Raw genomic sequence first — 19431 nt, 5'->3', positions numbered from 1 at the left:
TCTTAGGAAAATCGACAAAAATAGTCACAAAATAGCGAAAATCAAAACATATTTTAAGAACATTTTTAGGCTTAAAACTCAAAAAGTGAAGAGCATCCCGAAGGCTTCTAGATTTTGGATATTCTTATAAAAAAACGACCAAGATAATACTTCGTAGACCACGATAAGCAGAGGAGATAATATAATATAAATGAGGTGAGGACAATCAGTAGGACATGAAATTCGAAGTGTTGTTTTTCCAGAGCAAAATTGTTTCAGTCAATCAATCAAAGAATGGAAGTAACACCCTACTTTGAATTTTTAGTTTATATAATTTTTGAGAAAAAAATATAGTTTGAGGAAATATTTCTCACGTCCAGCTATCGAAGCCTGTCTTATACGAAGCTTTAAGCCATTTAGTCACAAATTATGCTTCAAACTATAATCTTCTTGAGTCAAGGCTTGTGGACACGAGAAGTTTTTTTTGCGTTGGCGCAATGCAACATGGTCCATCCCACCAACACAAGAAAAAATGTGTGTCCTATAGTTTTTGTTTTTTGTTTCATGGGACAAAAAGGTTGATGGGAAAAACTTCTTCTCTTAAACTTTTCGTGTCCCCGAGCTTTCAGTTTTATGTCCGCGTTTTTTCACTGTGAAGTTTTTTTTAAAGGGATGTTTCGAGTGAGGTCCCAAAGGAGCTAGAAATGGTTAGGTGCTTTGTATTCGAGACTAAAGCTTGCTTTCATGCTTCCTACTTCTCTTGAAAGAGTTAATGATCCACGAAGATTCAAAGTATAGTCTAAGAGGCTATTTATATGTGTATTTATAGCTATATATGTGAAGAATTTCATAGAATTACTGTCCAACTATCTTCTTTCAGGAAATTTGGGTAGTAGAACAGCATATGCATTTCGTCCTTATTAGGACTCGTCAGCACTGCAAACTAGCTATAGGTTTTGTGCTAAATGATATTTGATACAACTTAACCATGGCGTTAAAGATCTGATCCTCGGATTGTGACGTCATCAATTCACGTTTGATAGGCTTTAGATTTAGAACGCCATGAACTTAATTTAATTTTCGAAGCTTCTATAAAGTATTTCCCTTCAAAAATCCAATATAGCTATAATACAATAGAACACCCACTTTTCACAGACCCACTGGGACTCCTTCCCACTGGAAAAATTGGCCAAAATATCGTCCCCAGTGAAAAATTATACTCCCGGTGAAAATAATCTTTTTGTCCCCACTGAAAATAATCAGATAAGCAAATCGTCACTGCAAAATATTATGCTATTTTTTCCATCCCCACTGAATTTTCTGGCTCGAAACTCAAACTCTCGTCCATGACAAAACATAGGAATATAAATAAATCCCATCGGGTTTTGGTTTGTTGATTTTACCCTCGCTAGTTCAAAAAATTTCACCGGGTCTGCGATATATTTGAATTCACTTTTTCCTCCAATTTGCAAATTAGTCCAGTACACTAAATCCATAAAGTTACTCCTTTAAATTTTGATTCCACAAAAGCTTAGGCAAAAAATAAACAAAACAAAACACAATGAAGATTAACGTGGTAATAATGACCTTGATGACGTTCTATTTTACCGTCGCAGCAACAAGAGTGTACAATGATGCTGGTGACGTACTGGAACGTCAAATAAATGCCAAAAATACAGTAAGTTGTTTCTTTGTAATGAATCGTAACTTGAACGATATTGATTTCTCTCAACATTGTATCGACTGTAGATAACTTGTTTCCTTTCATAGAAAAAAACGCGTTTGGTCTCTCCTTAAAGATATGGTGGAGTCTCTATAACTCGAACAGGCACGGGGAATGTAAATTAGTTCGAATTAAAGAAAATTCTAGTTATGGAGTAAAGTTTATAAGACATTGTTGACTGAAAGGACGATGGAAAACTTGTTCAAGTTAAGGAGATATTCGAGTTATGGAGGTTCGAATTAACCCGCAGAGCGGGTCCCTCTGGGACCGAACCTTACCGGGCTATATCTCTGGAACTAAGAGGTTTCCAGAACTTTCGTAGCTACCATAGTGCGAAACCTTTGAATGTTTTTTTGTCTGGGACTGAAAGGGTTAAAGAGACTACACTGTATCATTTGTTATGATCAATATAAAGAACGTCTCTATGCATGCTGGTTAGACAGAATAAACAATAGAATTTCTAGAAATTTGTGCTCGTCCGGCAAAGTCGTTCTTTCTTTGTTTGGAAATAATGTGGAAGCAATTTGCAGAAGATATATACGTTGGTTGATGTCCTTTAAGCTTCGTGTTCGTCAAAAACTTCAAAAAAAACAAGAAACATATGAACAGAGTCGAAAGTTCTTTTGATATTCTGTGGATACTAGTTTTTTTGGCAGTAAATCCAAACAGGGGGGTGGACGAACATTTCCAGGGGGTAACCAGAAAAGAATTACCAGGGGGTATAACAAAGTATTTTTTCATTTTTCCAGGGAGTAAAAGGTTATTTCAAAATTTCCAGGGGGCAAAAGACTGATTTTAGTTCGTCCACCCTCACTTTTAAGATATGAAAATAATTTTCCAGAGGTTCTTTTGCAAATTTTGACATTTTCTAGGGGTATTTGCGCATTTCTAAAAATCTTTCTTTGTTTTGATAAGGTTGGTCCACCCCCCTGTATGGAAATTTTATGGAATTACCCAATTTTGAAACTCATACTACCATTCAGAATTAATCCTAAACTGCCTTCTGATTTGAAAGAAGAAATTTAAGTAAAAAGATTTCATGGATTTTGCCATCAAAATATACCGAAAATTGTAATCATTTTAAACGAATTTATTTTGTTTTAGAAACGATACGGTACATTTTGTGATGAATCAAAGACCGTTTGTGGATTTCGACATTGGGGTAAAAGACAGATGGTAGGTCTAAAAAAACAAATTTAAGAAGTCTACGCAATTCTAATTTTATAACAGATCATCCATTCTTAGCACACTATGCCATTCTTAATTTATGGCGAATATGATCTGACTTAGTTATTCAACCAAAACATTCGAAACCGCGTTGCTTTAAACCGAAAACAAAAAGTGACTATGTTCTAATGTTAGGGTCAAGCTGGAGTTTTTACAAGTTCTTTGATGACTCTGTTGGTCGTTAAATGTTGAGACAAACGATTTTATTACTTTTTCTAAAGAAAGCGTCATCCCTATTGTTTAAAAATAACCAATCAGTTAAGCATCTTGTAAAAATTCCAAGTCATCCCTAATGTTTATGTTCATGATTGACCTTTGTGATGGTAAGATTGTTTTACTTAACCAAATCTCTGCAGTCAAAACTCATTTGATGTTTATAACAAATCTGAATAGAAAACATAAAAGTGGTCTGCCAACCTGGACAGATTTTTTTTACGGTGCAATGGTCCTTAGAGTGAATATGTGTCAGCGTGGATTAATCAGAATCTGCTCGTAAATGCGTTTAATAGCAAATAATGTTTCCTTAGGCTCTTCCAGAAAATTTTCGTCCATGGGGATGGATGGAGCATATATTTTCCGGAGGGGGTCAAATGATGTTTGTCTTGGGGCGGGGTAGATCTGTTGTCTATGGGGTCAAAAGTCACAATGTCCAGGGGTAAATTTCCAAAAAATTGTATATCACCACTCCCCGTATTCAAATCTTTTCTGGAAGTGCTCCTTGCAAAAACTTTTAAACCTACGGTTGGTATATAACTAAGTATTCAAATACGGAACAGTATTTTAAAAAATTCCTCGACTTTTTCATCTTTCTCAGGTTCGTGGAGGATTTTGTAATTCCGATCGCACTATCTGCAAAATCTTTGGCAAACGTGCTCTTTCCAATCATCTTCAAATTTGTTTGAATAAATGCGGACGTCAGCTATATATGGTCTTTCCAAACTGCGTCAAAAACTGTCTAGCAGCTGGCATGAAACTATGATTCGTTTTGATAATGCTGATTTAACCTAGGAATAGACGATATCGGCTTCACATGAAAAGTCAGATTTGACCCCCGATAATTCCCCACAATGCTTTGTGCGGGAAAAATTTCACCGTGAACTTTTTTCCGCCAAAGCATTGTGGGCAATATTCGGGGGTCAAATCTGAGTTTTCACGTTAAGCCAATGTCGTCTATTATTATACACTGGATTACAAGTAGCTGATATTTGCAGATTTCTCATGTTCTAGCTATGTCCGCAGTAATGATAGTTCACTCTCCTTTCCCTCAACAAAGGATTTTTCAAAGCATTTTAATTGCTTTTTTATCGAAATTCAATCAATCAATTCAATCCCAAAAGAGCGCTTGGCAATGGCAATGAGTCGGTTATCCAGTGTCTATAATAATTCTTTGATTTAAATAACACGCCCTTCTCACAGACTTGGTGGGACCCCCTCCCATTGGAAAAATTGGCCAAACTATCGTCCCCCGGTGGAAAATAATACTCAATAGTTCCATTTATACTGAGATGGAAAAATCGTCTGAGACGTGATCTGTGGAGAAGATCCTATTTATTGAAACATAAATGGAAAGTACACTCTTCCATAATGCTCATTTTCTAAATTGCTCGTCTCAGAGAAATTATTCGTCTCAGTATAAATAGAACTAATACAATTTTTCCCCGCTAAAAATAATCAAATAAAAAAATCCCTTCATTGCAAAATATTGTGCTATATTTTGATATCTCAACTGATTTTTTTTTTACTTCGGAAAAGTGGAATTGAAACCAATAAAAAACTTTCAAAAAAACCTTCTCACAGACCCGATCGGATTAGTGGGGATAAACTCAGATTGGAAATTCCCATATTTTTTATGGCTGGGGATTTCAATTCTTTTATTCTAAAGTCAGAAAATTCATTGGGGATAGGAAAAATAGCATAATATATTTGCAGTGAGGGCTGGTTTAATTGATTCAGTATGGACAATAATTAGAGGATCATTTTCCACCGGGGACGATATTTCGGCCAATTTTTCCAGTGGGTCTGTGAGAAGGAGGTGTCATTAAAGAATATGGGAATATAAATCTCTACTGAGTTACAGTCAGCAACACTGGGTGAAAAACCCTACCAGGACTGTGAGAAGGGTCGTGTTTACTAACAGTATTTTCATCATAAAGAAGTTTGAAATCATAGATGGGAATGGAATAGAGGGAACCCTTGAAATGAAACTGCTGTCAAATTTTAAGAGCTACGAAATTTGAATAGTGGAATAAAATGAATAGTGGATATTTTAAGGTGCGACTTTTGACAAAATAAATATATACAATTTAAAAAATTTCATGGTTCACATTTATATACAGACCTCAAATCTCAAATAACTCTAAAATTTCAACTTTTTTTAAAGATTGAATGAACTAGACCCTAAATTAATTCTTAACAGAGAATATTTAAATCTAACATTATTGTATGACTGACTTTAAATTGTGTGTGCTTAATACCCTAGAGCGTTATCATTGTTCAGAAATGAACGGAGAAATTTTTTTTCTAATACTTTTCCTGCGCTTTCAAGCATTCATCAGTTAGTTAAAAAAAAACTTTTTACAAACGACATTCCTAATGTATGAGTTCGATATACTGTATGAAAAAGTTTCTCCGTTCATTTCTGATCTATAAATCTAACATTTAAACATGCCAAAGAGACAAACTTTTGGATAGTGTTGTGGTGTAGCCACCACGAAATCAATATAAAATCAATCTGGTGTGATACTTAATCTGGGAAACACCTTTTACACACCTTTCATGGGTTATTTCATTTGTTGTTTTGTGTGGTTTCAAGTATTGGAAATTTGCATTTTCAGCAGAAATTATTTGGGATATTGAGCGAATTCTTTTAAAGAAAGCCGTTATTCTAAGCATAGTCCGTATAAAAAAACCCGGTCTGGAGGCCTTTCGTTTCTTTCCATTGTTTCTTACTTGAACTTGCGTTGATAAAATAGTTTGTTATGCTCACTTTTTGATCATGTGATTAAATTTTAAACTCATCCCTAAGTACTTGGTAACGTGATCAAAAACTGAGGAAATCAATTCTCATTTTTTGATAATAACAAAAGAAAAAGCTAACAAAAAGTTAAAACAAAATGCTTACAGACCAGTGTTTTTCATAAGGACAATGTTCAAAGTTATGGAAATATAAAGAGGGAAAAATTTAATATTATATTATAATATATTTATTGCAATGTATAATTATGTTGATAAAATTCCTTTTTTTCTTTGTTATTTACAATTTATAATTTACAATACTTTTAAATTTCATAATTGTGGAGAAAATAAATATAGAATTCTCTAAACCCCTTTTAAAAATACGCAAAAAAATGAGAGCATTGCTGCACCCTTACGAGTTTTTCGGGATAATGTACCCCTGTTTCACAGCCCCGTTGGAATTTTTCCCATAGTGGGGATTAGAATCCCTATCGGAGTCCCAATGGGGATAGAAGTTGTGAGGCTGATATATTCTTCAGATCAGGGACAAAATTTTATAGATTTATAAAGCCCAAAGGGTCAGATGTCGTGCTTTGGCTGAAAAGTGTGCCGAGGTTAGGTAGGAAATCCTACCTAGGTCACGTAATATTAGAATAGAATTTCAGCGCTTGACCAATAAGACGCTTCACATGTTTTCAAAAACAATAACAGCGATATTTTTTGTGATATTCACTTTTTTTTGCTTGTTGCTTGTAAGAGCTGAAAGCACAACATCTGTGCAGTGAATATTCCAAAAAAAAAGAAATCCATAAACCGTCTGTACTGTATTTGCCGTATCGTTGTGTCTGTGCATAAAAACAATGTTGAAACAAAAAGCTATTTTTTATAAATTCATAAATTACTTTGATGTTGAAATAGGTACGACCGCAATGAATCATGAAAAAACAGGAACGGTGGCGCTTGATCGTAATAACGTCTTTTTATCAGTCAGTCAGTTAGACAAGAAAGCTCTGCAGAAATCCAGACGCAGAAGAAGCAGTTATCAAAGACATAAGTTTAAATGGGGGGGGGGGGGTTGTTGGTGTCAGGTAAAGTGTTTTTGACACACCCATACCCACGCCCACTTCTTTCTCCTATGGGAATAATATTACTTTTTACGGGGTAATCAGAAAACAAGATGCTTACCGCCTGCGTACTATATCCGCTTTGCTTTACTATCTGTTAATTTCTGATTTCTTCGTGGGATAAGTCTGCCTTACTTTTGAGTTAAAGGTTTTATTTTTAAATAAGAGTGATATTGTTTGCTTGCTCATCAATTTTAATTTACAAGCTTTTTCACATTGAATTGACACAGATGTGGAGCAATGTTGGTCAGAAAGAGGAAAGGAAAACATAACATAACATAATATAACAATAGGCAAACACTGTTCTGATACACGTTTTTTTTTTATTTAAGAAACACACTTTTAAGAAACATGAGGCTCAGAAAGCCTAAAAACTAAGAAACATCTAGGAAACATGCTGAGGCTGAGAATGAGAAAATAACTTTTTTTAATTCGGTTTCATTTATGAACCTTCCAACCCAGCCTTACATGAGGCTGATTATGTTAAAAAGTTTAGAAACATGTAAGAAGCATTTAAGGCTCAAAAGGCCGATTTCTTAAGAAACATTGAGGCTGCTTGGTAAAACTAGATTCTTAAAAAAAAAAGAAAAGCGTATGACATATGTTTCTAATATGAAACGGAAACACTTATGTAAAAATAAAACCTTAAACCTGTAGAAAAGTTCCGAAGCGCGAACGAAGGCTACCCTAATTTAGTCCATCGTAGTGATTTATATAACCTCGCTATTATGATTCATTTAAAGCGAAGAAAAATATAAATTCTGCATTAATTTTACATCCAAGTCTTTTCCAAATTTCAATAACGTGATGCACAGATGCGTTCTTTCAAGACACATGGAAAAAACAAAACAAAAGTACCATAACATATCTGGCAAACCACAAGTAAAACGAAAGCTAACATATAACAATTCGATGCGCATGACCCGTCAACTTGTAATTGTTGGTATAGCCCGAATACCCAATATGAGCCAACAAAATGCCATGTCATCAAGGCTAGTGTCACGAGAATGATAAAAAATGTCATGCAGCGGAACCAATGTGTCGCTTTCTCGTCATCATTACAACTGATAAAACATGTCAACATGAGTGAAATAAGAATGATTGATGCGACGCCTTGAGCCATCAGGAAAATAGGGATCCACGGCTGGCTTGGACATTCTGCGATATTCTCAACACCTGCAAACAAATAATAACTCTTGTTATTTATATACCTGTAGGCAAAAACAGCCATTGAATAATTCTTGATATACCACGGCTATTATACCACGGTACAGTATATGGCCCCCAAAACGGAGACGACCCCCAAAACGGAGGTCGTCATTAAAATGAGGATTCTGACTTGTAGATTTATCAGAAATAAACGATTTTTGTTTATTTTGAAAGAATGATGGTTATACTTAAAAATGAGCATATTTTTGCTGGTTTGAGACGATTCAAAATAACATATAGTATTTGCGTCTGAAGGAAAAATTGCATATAGGGGAATAGGAAACTTTCTACACCTAATGCCGTTCAGAAAATGCAGATACATCTGTGACTTTAGAGGCTGGGTAAAAGATATAGGATCTTAAAGGTCAACCAGTATTTTGGGGGCCCTAGAATCAGCATTGATAAAACCGAAAGTTCTAAAAATGAGAAACAGCAAAAAATCTTGGAATTCCATTCCTATCAGCTTGATATAATAGTTCATAACAAAAAATTAACATTATATATAAAATTTTTCGCTAAATTAGCTAAGACGGCAAATTTTGTAATTTTTTTTGCGAAATATTGGAGAAAATATCTTTAAAGCTTAATATTTTCAGTTTCAGTTAAGTTTTTTTCTAAAACTTTCACATCTTATTCCATACATGAATGGGACTATTTTCAAAAGAGATTTGTTTTCAGAAACTTGATTAAGACATTGTTAAATCAAAATTGTCATTTTGAAAATTTCTAAATTTTCAGTTTGGACTTTGCATCATCGAAAATCTTGAAATATTTAATAAAAATCATAAATTTTACATCTATCGGGTCGTAAATTTAAGGAAAAACACAAATATGTTCATAGTTTCTCCCCCCGTTTTGGGGGCCCCAAACCCGCGTTTTGACAACCAGGGGTATACTAATTTCATCAAACATATTTATACCCAAAACCCTCTAAAACACATTTCCAAGCTAGGGTCAAAATTGTATTCATATCTTAAAGATATCTCGAGAAATCGCTAAAATTGCAAACATCCGTTTTGGGGGCCATTAGAAAAAAGCTACCTATCTTTAAGCGATTGAAAAATATTGTTGAAATGGAAAATTTTGAAAAAGAACTTCCGAGAAATAAATTAGAGATGTTAAAGTTTTTCATGCAGCAAAAGTTTTTGTAAAACCTCTTTTCCTCTAGAATTGAGAGAAATTTTAAATTTGATCGAGGTTTTGGGGGCCACATACTGTAGAATTTCTTTTTTCAAATTTAGCTTTCAAAGTTTGATTTTTTTGTCGCTCTTGTTATTAAAATAAATCTATTATCGATTTCATGAACAAATTTTATGACTCAAAGTAATTACGAAAATCATTGAAAAAGAAAAAGATTCGAACGTTCGATTATGGGAGTGTTTTATGTGAATCGTTCGATTATTTACATAATTTACAGTGCGGTAGGAAGCATTTTCTTATTGGGGGGGGGGGGGCTGAAGTTTAGTGAAAATTTTGAAATTTTGAAAATTTAAGCTCTAGATTGCTTAAAAATGCACTCAAAACAAAATGCTTTGCATTTTGCAAAATAACCATTTTTGGGTTATTGAATTTATTTTGTTGTGATGAAAGATATCTTTTAATATAACAAAAAAACCATAACTCTGACGAAAATCGAGGCTGAAATTGATAAACTTAAGAACGGCTTAAGAACAATCTTAGTCTCGTGGTGCAAAATTATAAAGAAAACATCCGAAGTGCTCCACGTCAATATTTAATTTCCTTTGACATTTACTATTCAAGGAAGGTAACCTTATGGGCACGCAACGTCTTATGGACGTTCAATGCACGGCTTTAAGACCTTTGGACGTTCTAGAAACGTACATTAGACATCCAAAAGACGTTTGTGCCCATTGGTCACGCCGTGAAAGAAGAGAACAGTAGTTATTAAAAATTTCTTTTATTTTTAGACTTACTTAGCGGGGGATTTGATTTGATGCAATCTGGGGCTAAACTCTTGCTGCATTCTTATATTTGATTGGTCAAAAACTGTGACGCAACTTTCGAAAATCCACCCCACCTCACCTAGCCGGGCCAGCTCGCCTCCATATATCAACAATAATGAAATGAACTTACCATAAACCAGTGCGAATGGTCCAGTCACAAAGTTGGCGATCAACCATAATTTCACAACTAAAGATAAAACCTTCTGTGTATGTGTCTGAAAAAGAAGATAAAAGAAATTAACAAACTCATTCTAAAAAGTAATGAAATTAATGATAACTTAAGGGAAGAAATCTGGTAAATTCGGCTAATTTCCTAAAATATTCCATAAATTGGGATGAGTTGTCCAGGGGTCCCAAAAAAAGTCCTATAAAATACCCCAGCTTGGAAGCCTCTTGTTTCCTAGGGTTGAACTTGTGTTGTGAAATTAGTTTGTTTTTCGCACTTTTTGACCACGTTATTAAATCTTAAACCAATCCAAATAAGGAGTAGTTGGTAACGTGATCAAAAGTTGAACAATCGATTTTTGTCTTTAGATATTAACGAAGGCAAAAGCTAACAAAAAATTAAAATACAAGGGTTCCAGACCAGAGTTTTTTATAAGACAATGAATGAATGATCACACGACAAATTAAAAGAAGAAAGGATAAACATTTTAATACCCGTGGGTTGGCAATATATTGATAAGTAGACGAATCCATTGGTTACAATTTCACCATAACAGAATAACCTTTATATTATTAGTCGTGTCGATGAAGACATAATCACTTTAACTTTCACTTTCGTTTTGTTTCGTTTTGTTTTGTTGATCAACTTCGTTTTTCACATCAATTTCTTCATTGTGTTTAAGCTAAAAAATACCAAAAAAATCAGTTTATTCTAAAAAAAAAACATTAAAAAGTCTAATTCGTACTTTATAAAACACTAGCGAGTTATGTATTTGCACTTTTTGGGACGACGGACTAACTAAAACGATTTGGACCCACCAAGGACGGGACGGTAAAATTTCTTTTTTACCGTCGTTCTCAGTCAGTCAGGATCTAACTAACCGTCTCCGTCGTCGAAAAACCCTCATACATAAACTCGCTATTTCTCTTGATGGAGAAAGATACTTCGTTGACTTTTCAACTTCATTTTCAAATTTTCAGATATTTTTTTTGACTTAACATTTTCAGTGGGGGGAGGGGTTGCAATATTTTGGAAAAAATGTCGCCCACCATGGTTGGGCGACGAAGAAATTTTTTCACTTTTTACACCCTCAAAACATCTTAAAACGCTAACTGGGTGAATAATAGTTTAATGGCTTAAAATAGTAACTTTTATGGTATGGTCTGCAAAAAGGTGGGGGGGGGGCGACATGCCCATGGATGGGCCCCTTAACCAATCCACTCAGAATTACTTTTATATTATTTAACTAGGGATATATACATATATTTTTCATCAAGAGAAAATAGTAAAAAGTACAAACTGCCGATTTTTTTGGAATAGATATTTTTTAATGTAATAAAACGTTGTAAAGAATGAGTCAAAACTTTTGTCGCTACCAGTTCCCTATTCATAAGTGAACAATTGCATTGTGTAAAGCTAAACATTTGAAACAAAAGCAGACTGATTTGCTATCGAAATGAAAGGAAATAATGCGTTTTCTAAAAAAATTGGAACAAAGTGTTAAAGGGACATAACAGTACTTGCGAACTTTGTAAACAAACTGTATGCAGCGGATAAAAAATCAAAACAAATGTCACATGTCAAAATAAAAAATCGAACCAAATATGGCTAATTTTGATTCTTCAATTGTTTTACAAGTTTGTTTTGGACACGTGATTTTAATTGTTCTGTTTAATGACACGTGGTTCGCGCAATGTTTACATTTTACTACTTTAATGTCCCTTTAAACCTTTCCAATCGCATACCGGTTAGCCCGGGAAAAATAGCGGAAATATTTCGGAAAAGTGACAAGAATCTTAGTGCAGAAATGGGAAACTTATAAAAAACGACGGTCGAATTCGATAATGATTTAATGGATGAGGAAATTTCACTAAAAATAAATTCTGCAGAAAATTATTACACAAAATAGTAAAAATTCACACATACATTATCTTGGCCGAAATATTTTAAGGTGAATCGTTCAAATTTGAAACTCTTTTAAAAATCCAAATAACAAAGTCAAATAAAATGTTTATTCCAAAATAAATTCTTCTTTTAAATTTGCCTGAGATTAAATTATTTTCTGAGGCTATCTATTCCCCCCGGGGAAAAACATCCCTCCCAAAAAAACCCTTTATTCTCATCTTTCACAATATTACACATTTTACTTCAAGAAAAAAAATTCAAAAATTTTAGCTTTTATTTTTCATTATCCATTCTTCTTTTTGATTTCCATATTAATTATAACACTAACTTTGCGAGTATACTAGACTACTTTCCCCTCTCTTCAATCCTCATCTTTTCATCATTTTCCAGAACTTTTCTTTTTTTCCAAATTTTTTTTTGTGTTTTCGCACTTTTCCATTGATTAGAATTATTAACATTATATTTTATTAATTTTTATTACTTTTTTTTATATATTATATTACTCTATTTCTTTTCACGCAGATTTTTTTGTTCAACACGTTAGCACCGACCTTCGTTCTTAGCACGTTTAAAAAGCATACGCTCCTACGCTCCATGAGAATAGAAAAATTTTCTTATAAGAACAAAATTAAATGATATTCATGTCGTAATCTTTTATACGGAAACACCAGAAAAACACCGGACGTTTTTCATTGTTTAAAAGTTCTCATTCTTTAAAATAAGAGGGATATCGTTTGCTTACTCATCAATTTTAATTGACAAGCTTTAAACATTGGATTGACAAAGATGCGGAGCAAGATTGGTCAGAAAGAGGAAAAGAAAAACAGTTATTTGCTTATATCAGCATAATATAACAATAGGCAGACACCGTCCTGATATGAAATATGTATCTGATATGAAACGTGAACACTTCTGTAAAAATAAACCCTTTAAATTCATAACTGGTGGCAAACGCCCGGTGTTTTTGGGGGTATTTCCCTATAAAAGATTACATCAAATATCAAGAATTCGTTGCAGCAAAAGTTGCAAAAGGTGGACTGGTTTTTAGTTAACCAATACTCAGTAAACTCAAAAGTTGAAGTGTTCAAAGGTAGACCTTTACAACATAGTCATTATGAAGAAAAAAAACCGGGCTGGAAGGCTTTTTCTAGAGTTTTCGTACGTAAATGGATTTTCTTCCATAATAATTAGCCATGTGACTAGAAAGACCAATCCCAAGAGTCGAAAATGATAACGTGATATAAAGGGAAAGTTTGACAACAAAACTTTAACAATATTCGGGTCAAAATAGCCAAATGTGTTGTGTATGCACTGACCTTTATATACCCTGGACCAAGTTTCTCAATCCCAAACTTTTGATGATGTAGCGCCGTTAGACGTTCTTTAACACTGCAATGGCTTCTTTACGGGTACCAATTCAAAAAAAACTTCGATCAAAGATGGCGGATATAGCTTGGTCCAGGGATATATAAAGGTCAGTGCGTGTATGTTCATAGAATTATTACTCATGATATGTTGAAAAAAGTTGTATAAAGAGGAGGAAGAGAGCTTGATTTTTTTCGAGAAACAGAATTTTTCTAAGTATCGAAGTCCTCTCTCAACATTCAACCGGTCTAAAGGCTATCATTTTAAACACACGTTTTTTGTACAAGAATACCGAGTTTATGTATTGGAGGATATCGAGGGCGACGGTAAGTGAAACAGATGCAAAACAAAGTCGATGATTGATGTACGGGTCTATATCGCCTTTGCTCACCGACGACGGTATTTTGGTGTTTTTACCGTCGTCGAGCAAAGTGAACGGCGAATTTGGCAGCATTTCAACTTTGCTTTATACCGGCTCCCTCGATTTATCTCGAATACATAAACTCGCCAATAATGTAAATAAGAACGCAAGGTTTCAAGATCAAAATTTCAGAACATTTTTAGGTTTAACCGTTAAGTTTACACCACCCGAATGCTAAAAAAGTTTTTGACGTTCTTATAAAAAACAAGTGTAGCTTTTCACACCTCTTAAACTCAAACCTAGGGCATACCAAACCCTGATCCGTTCACTATCTTTTAGAAAATGATTAATCTGAGTTCAACAATGAAGCCATAGTTAGGTGCCCATACAGTGAAAAATATACGAAAACATAAGTCGATTTATAATTTCAAACAAATTAATATAAGAAATAAAATCACTCAAGGTGTGAAATACTTAGGACATTCTAAATTATTTATTGAAAATTTCAAATTGCTTTTAGGATAATTATTTCTCGAACAAAAGTTTTGTTAACGGTTAAAAATATTTTAAACACTATAACAGCATGACCCGTTTGACCCGTTTTTTTCGAAAAGGATATCTTTTTACTAGCCACTTTAAACGTAGTCTATACAATAGACAGCTTCGCCTCGTTGAATATTACATCACCTAGGGTTAATAAATCTCAATAACCAACTTTTACCCATTGAATATATGCTTAATATTGAGCCTCTCAATATATGATCTCTAGAGATCGATGGAACTTTCTACGCAAACTATGATATAATACAAAATCGAATCGATATCAATCTACAAAATGATAAAGCAAAATATTAGTGCATACTTTTCTGTTGATGCAATCAAAAACCAAGCAATTTAGCAATTTCTTTTCCGTCTCGAACACCAGCAGTAAATCCCGCATGAGTTGTCGAAAAATAATCTTGCATTGTGATCTCACCAGACAGAATCAATCTACATTTAGTCTCATTCGTATCATAAACAATAGGCTTCCTTAATATTGGTATAATTTCTTTAATATTTCCTCCTGTTTCAAAATAAGAATAACCACCTTGGAAATTTGGGTCTTGACTCCAATCATGTGTCACAATGCTATCATTATCAATCTCCAAATCACTTGGGAAGTCTAAATATTGTGTTTTCAGATGTTCAAACAATTCTTTAGCAAAAATCTTTTTGGAATCATAATTGTGATATTCTGTGATCAGGTCACCGACAATCCAAGTTAACCACCAGTCTGAATTTCCAATACGCTCTAATTCATATACCCATCCCAATTTCGACATTTTCATACATTGTTCTGACGGGAAAAAGTGCAAATATTTGACATCCTCATTAGGGAATGGATTTGTAAATTTGAAAAACAGTTTCACTACATTCGATAGTTTCACTTTTTCTAAGGCCTGTTTCTTCTCACACGGCAATGGTGGCTCAAAAAATCCTTCAGTGACCAACATCGACTTCAAAACATTTACAGAAGCTGTAACAAGAACAATATCAGCGTTGAACGATTCACCATTCTCGCATAACACTCTAAACCCATTCTCTTTTGGCGTTGAATGGTCCACTTTATATACACGGTGGTTCCTTAAAACAACACCTTCACGAATATCCTCATACAAAGCATCTACAATCTTAGAGTATCCTGCAATCGGGTTAAAATATCGATTTCCAGGGATCTCCTCATCGACAACATACGATTCAATATCGATTTGTTCTAATCGATCACAACCATTGTAAGCCATCTCTGTCAATCTTAAATGGTTAAAAACACATTGCATTGCATTGATGAGTGGTTCATCACCTGGCGACAATCCTTCTTTAAATGTTTCTACCTTGTGATTCCAATAGTCCCCAAGGTTGTCAAAGTTTTTAGAATCAAGGTCTTGTCCTTCACAAAGTTGATCAATCATTGATTCGGCGAAGTTTTCGGCCATATCAGCAGCTTTTGTTTTGTTTGTAGAATCAAGTGTGATATCTTTACCAAAAAACCGTAACGTCTCATGTGATTCCCATTCTAAGATCAGAAGTTATAATCACTGTCCTTTATATATCCCTGGACCAAGCTATATCCGCCATCTTTGATCGGAGTTTTTTTGAATTGGTACCCATAAAGAACCCATTGCCCTGTTAAAAATTAACGTCTAACGGCGCTACATCATCCAAAGTTTTCGAGGGAAAGTAGATCTAACGCTCTCGATACATTTACATCGCTATTGAGTAGTGCCGCCATTATGGTATATACCACTTTTCAAAAAACTCCGATCAAAGATTTTGCTTAGCCGGGATAGAGAAACTTGGCCCAGGGTATATAAAGGTCAATGGTTATAATGAAATACATTAAATTTCTCCACTACTTTGAACTGCTTACAGATTCCCCGTTAAAAGTGTGCCCAGTAATCAAGTCGACTAGTCCAGTATGTTGTCTTCTATTTACGTCAGATTTTTCAGACTATTAATTTCAAAAACAATTGGATCACACTGTTGACAACCAGAACAGAAAAAAACAAACATGAAAGCTCAATTTTTCCAGAAAGATTTGAATATGGGGAGGGGGTGCATGATTTAATATTTTTTTTGCAATTTACCCTCAGGACATTGTGACTTTTGACAGCAGGTCTAACCCCCGAACAAGCATCAGTTGACCCCATGGACAATCAAAATTACCCTCAAACAGAGCAAGATTACCCCCCGGGACAAGGCAATTTTTTTAGATCTTTCACTATCCCCCGGACACTATCCTCCACCCCCCCCATGTATGGACATTTTAGAGCCCATTACAAGACACACCTCTATATTATGTGAAGATTGATTCAGTCAGGTATCTAATTAGAAATCAGTGGTTATACTAGTTATATCTATGGATCTTCTATTCAGGGCATTCGACCTTATGTTCTGTTTATTAGACCGGTACGAGATTATGACTGCTGATCTCCCAGTTATAATGTTTGAAACTACCTTGTGAGAGCCTTTAAAATACTTGCCGAAAACTTTTAACAAGTCGAATGGAACACTTTTTTCTTAGCATTATATAATAAGCAGATATTCAATGGGTAAAAGTTGGTTATTGAGCTTTATTAACCCGAGGTTATGTAATATTCAATCAGTTGAATATGCATCACCAAGGGTTAATAAATCCAATAACCAACGAAAGCCTATTGAATATATGTTTCATTTACCTAGAGACAAAAACAATATATAAATTATGTAAATACTAGTCGAACGATTCACATAAAACACTCCCATAATCGAGCGGTCGAATGTTTTTCTTTTTAATGATTTTCTTAATTACTTTTAGTCATGGATTTGTTAATGAAATCGACAAAAGATTTATTCTAATAAATCTTTTTGATAAACAACTCAAGAGCGACAAAAAATCTAAATTTGAAAGCAAAATTTGAAGAAAAAAATTCTGCCATGGTATATCAGGAATTATTCAATGGCTGTTTTTGCCTACAGGTATATAATAATAAGTATAAGTATAAGTTATTTAGGATCAACCAAGATTTTAGTGTGGATTCATGTTTTCTAACAATCATGGGAAATGTAAACCTCGTAAAAGGAATTTGATACAACTTGTACCAATAAAATATACCTTGCTTTTCAATGGTTTTCTCAATGATTCCTTTTTCGACAGCGAAATCGTAGATGGGATTACCAATGGTACCATGGATATAATGTGCTCCAAGTTCTAAGGAAACACCATCTTCCGTTGTATGGGAATGGATTCTGCCTCCTGAAATATCATTAATATTTTCAATGAAATCATAAAGAAATATAAATATGTTCTAATAAAAACGTTTGCATCCCTGGCTAATTATCTAGAAAACATTGAAATAACACCTTTTTAAAAGCATGTAACTTTGATGTAAATTAGCAGCAGAAACCCCTGGATCTTAGAATGACTGATAGGCTTGAGCCATTTTATGAAAAGAGTTGCTTTAGCATATGTAAGTATAGTTTTGCTTTTTCTTTTCAGTGTTTGCTTTTCCTGTCTGCCATTTTGCCTGGGTGTTGCCTTTTTGCCTTGCTAGGACTTAGCCATTTCAACTTTTTTTTTCAACTATTTTTTCTTCGACTTAAACCTTTTACATAGACACTTCAATTATAACTTAAAATTCAATTTATTCTCAATGCAATTAGACTTCAATTTATTTTCAACTTAGATATTTTTGTAAGACTTAGTTAATTTTTTCATTTTAGTTCGAACCATACTTCAATTGTGTTACGAACATAGCCAGTCTCACCTTCATTTGCCCCTGACCCAACATGTATATTTTGGCATATGGTAAGAAACATTTACAGAAAAATTTACAGAATCAAGGAAATATTTCTAATTTCTTTAAGTATATTTTTGAAACAGAAAAATGAGAAAACCATTTTCTATTGATGCCAGGAAATCAGCTCTAAAACACTTACCAATTCTATTCGAAGCTTCCAAAACAACAACATTAATTGCGTCATGTTTTGTTAATTCTCTTGCACAGGCAAGACCGCAAATGCCAGCTCCAATTATGAGAACTGTTTTCTTCTTCATTCTTTTTTGATGATTTCTTTTTCTTTTTCTTTTCCTTGATGCGTATAAGAAGCGTAAAAGTTGACAAAAAAAAAGCAAAAAAGGGCTATGAAAAAATTTCTCTCTGCGTACGTACATTTTCCTTTCACCCCTCCCCTCCCCCTGTACGCAAGCATACGCTTTTGAGAAGACCCCCTCTCCCCCCCCTTAGTGCGTACGTACTATGTGGACGGCCCCATACATCATGGATTGATTCAACACCCAGTTTGAAAAAATATAAATCAGAAAACTAACTTTGGGGAAGTTACTGTGTGTCTAATGCAACCTGGGGCCTTCCTTAAGTTTAGTACTGCTCAGGAACGAAGAGTTGGAAACTTTCGAAATACAGTACACTCAAAAATTACATTCCAAAACCCAATAACAACGAATATTTTACCTGTAAGTTAGGATCCATCATAAACTATTTCATATTATATTTTCAATGAGCGCGGATTACACCACTCTATTTGCTAATGTAATTATATCATGCGTATTCCCCGTACTTTGAAATCACTTAATTCAACGTTTATAAAGACCGAATATAATATATGTGTATTCCCTGTATTTTGAATTCCAAATTCAACCTTTTTATAGGCAAAAAAAAGGATTTGGGACAGTCAATAACAAAATTATTTTGATATTGAGGCTCTTAATTTTACAAATTTTACATCTGCCCCACACTTCCCTGGCTTCAAATTCAAGCCTCTGCTGTCTATCTTTTAGAATCTCTCAAAAACCAAATACATGGTATTGACATCATAACGATGACTCCATTAAAAATAGAAAAATGAATATCTTGAAAATCACCTCAAATTGTATCAAGACACTCTGGTGATTGAAATAAATTTTTTAAAGTCATCAG

The 19431-nt window shown here is 34.1% G+C and overlaps 3 protein-coding genes across 3 annotated transcripts; 1 reads left to right on the top strand and 2 right to left on the bottom strand.

Moving 5' to 3' along the window:
* Positions 1–1512: 1512 nt before the first annotated feature.
* LOC136809171 (uncharacterized) lies at positions 1513–4580 on the top strand. Its single transcript, XM_067065689.1, has 3 exons — positions 1513–1657; positions 2807–2878; positions 3744–4580. Exons 1-3 carry the CDS (start codon positions 1541–1543, stop codon positions 3906–3908), a joined length of 354 nt encoding a protein of 117 aa, XP_066921790.1. The 5' UTR covers positions 1513–1540; the 3' UTR covers positions 3909–4580.
* A 1516-nt stretch (positions 4581–6096) lies between these two features.
* LOC136809170 (transmembrane protein 272-like) lies at positions 6097–12341 on the bottom strand. Its single transcript, XM_067065688.1, has 4 exons — positions 12274–12341; positions 10842–11029; positions 10312–10396; positions 6097–8184 (listed from the first exon to the last, which is right to left on the bottom strand). Exons 2-4 carry the CDS (start codon positions 10878–10880, stop codon positions 7805–7807), a joined length of 504 nt encoding a protein of 167 aa, XP_066921789.1. The 5' UTR covers positions 10881–11029; positions 12274–12341; the 3' UTR covers positions 6097–7804.
* LOC136809169 (spermine oxidase-like) lies at positions 12307–18614 on the bottom strand. Its single transcript, XM_067065687.1, has 3 exons — positions 18434–18614; positions 17610–17750; positions 12307–16031 (listed from the first exon to the last, which is right to left on the bottom strand). Exons 1-3 carry the CDS (start codon positions 18549–18551, stop codon positions 14857–14859), a joined length of 1434 nt encoding a protein of 477 aa, XP_066921788.1. The 5' UTR covers positions 18552–18614; the 3' UTR covers positions 12307–14856.
* Positions 18615–19431: the final 817 nt, after the last annotated feature.

Source organism: Clytia hemisphaerica, unplaced genomic scaffold (assembly GCF_902728285.1).
Source record: "Clytia hemisphaerica strain Z4C2 unplaced genomic scaffold, Clytia hemisphaerica genome assembly, whole genome shotgun sequence".
NCBI lineage: Eukaryota > Metazoa > Cnidaria > Hydrozoa > Leptothecata > Clytiidae > Clytia > Clytia hemisphaerica.
Note: the sequence above shows the minus strand (reverse complement) of the source record. Positions and strands in the feature narration are given on the sequence as shown.

Coding starts and splice junctions, on each gene's coding strand:
- LOC136809171 (XM_067065689.1), top strand. CDS start 1,541: ATGAAGATTAACGTGGTAATAATGACCTTGATGACGTTCTATTTTACC. Junction 1,658..2,806: donor AAATAAATGCCAAAAATACA/GTAAGTTGTTTC, acceptor ATTTTGTTTTAG/AAACGATACGGTACATTTTG. Junction 2,879..3,743: donor ATTGGGGTAAAAGACAGATG/GTAGGTCTAAAA, acceptor CATCTTTCTCAG/GTTCGTGGAGGATTTTGTAA.
- LOC136809170 (XM_067065688.1), bottom strand. CDS start 10,880: ATGGATTCGTCTACTTATCAATATATTGCCAACCCACGG. Junction 10,397..10,841: donor AATATATTGCCAACCCACGG/GTATTAAAATGT, acceptor CTTCTTTTTCAG/ACACATACACAGAAGGTTTT. Junction 8,185..10,311: donor ACCATTCGCACTGGTTTATG/GTAAGTTCATTT, acceptor ATTTGTTTGCAG/GTGTTGAGAATATCGCAGAA.
- LOC136809169 (XM_067065687.1), bottom strand. CDS start 18,551: ATGAAGAAGAAAACAGTTCTCATAATTGGAGCTGGCATTTGCGGTCTT. Junction 17,751..18,433: donor GGAAGCTTCGAATAGAATTG/GTAAGTGTTTTA, acceptor ATGATATTTCAG/GAGGCAGAATCCATTCCCAT. Junction 16,032..17,609: donor GAAAACCATTGAAAAGCAAG/GTATATTTTATT, acceptor TTCTGATCTTAG/AATGGGAATCACATGAGACG.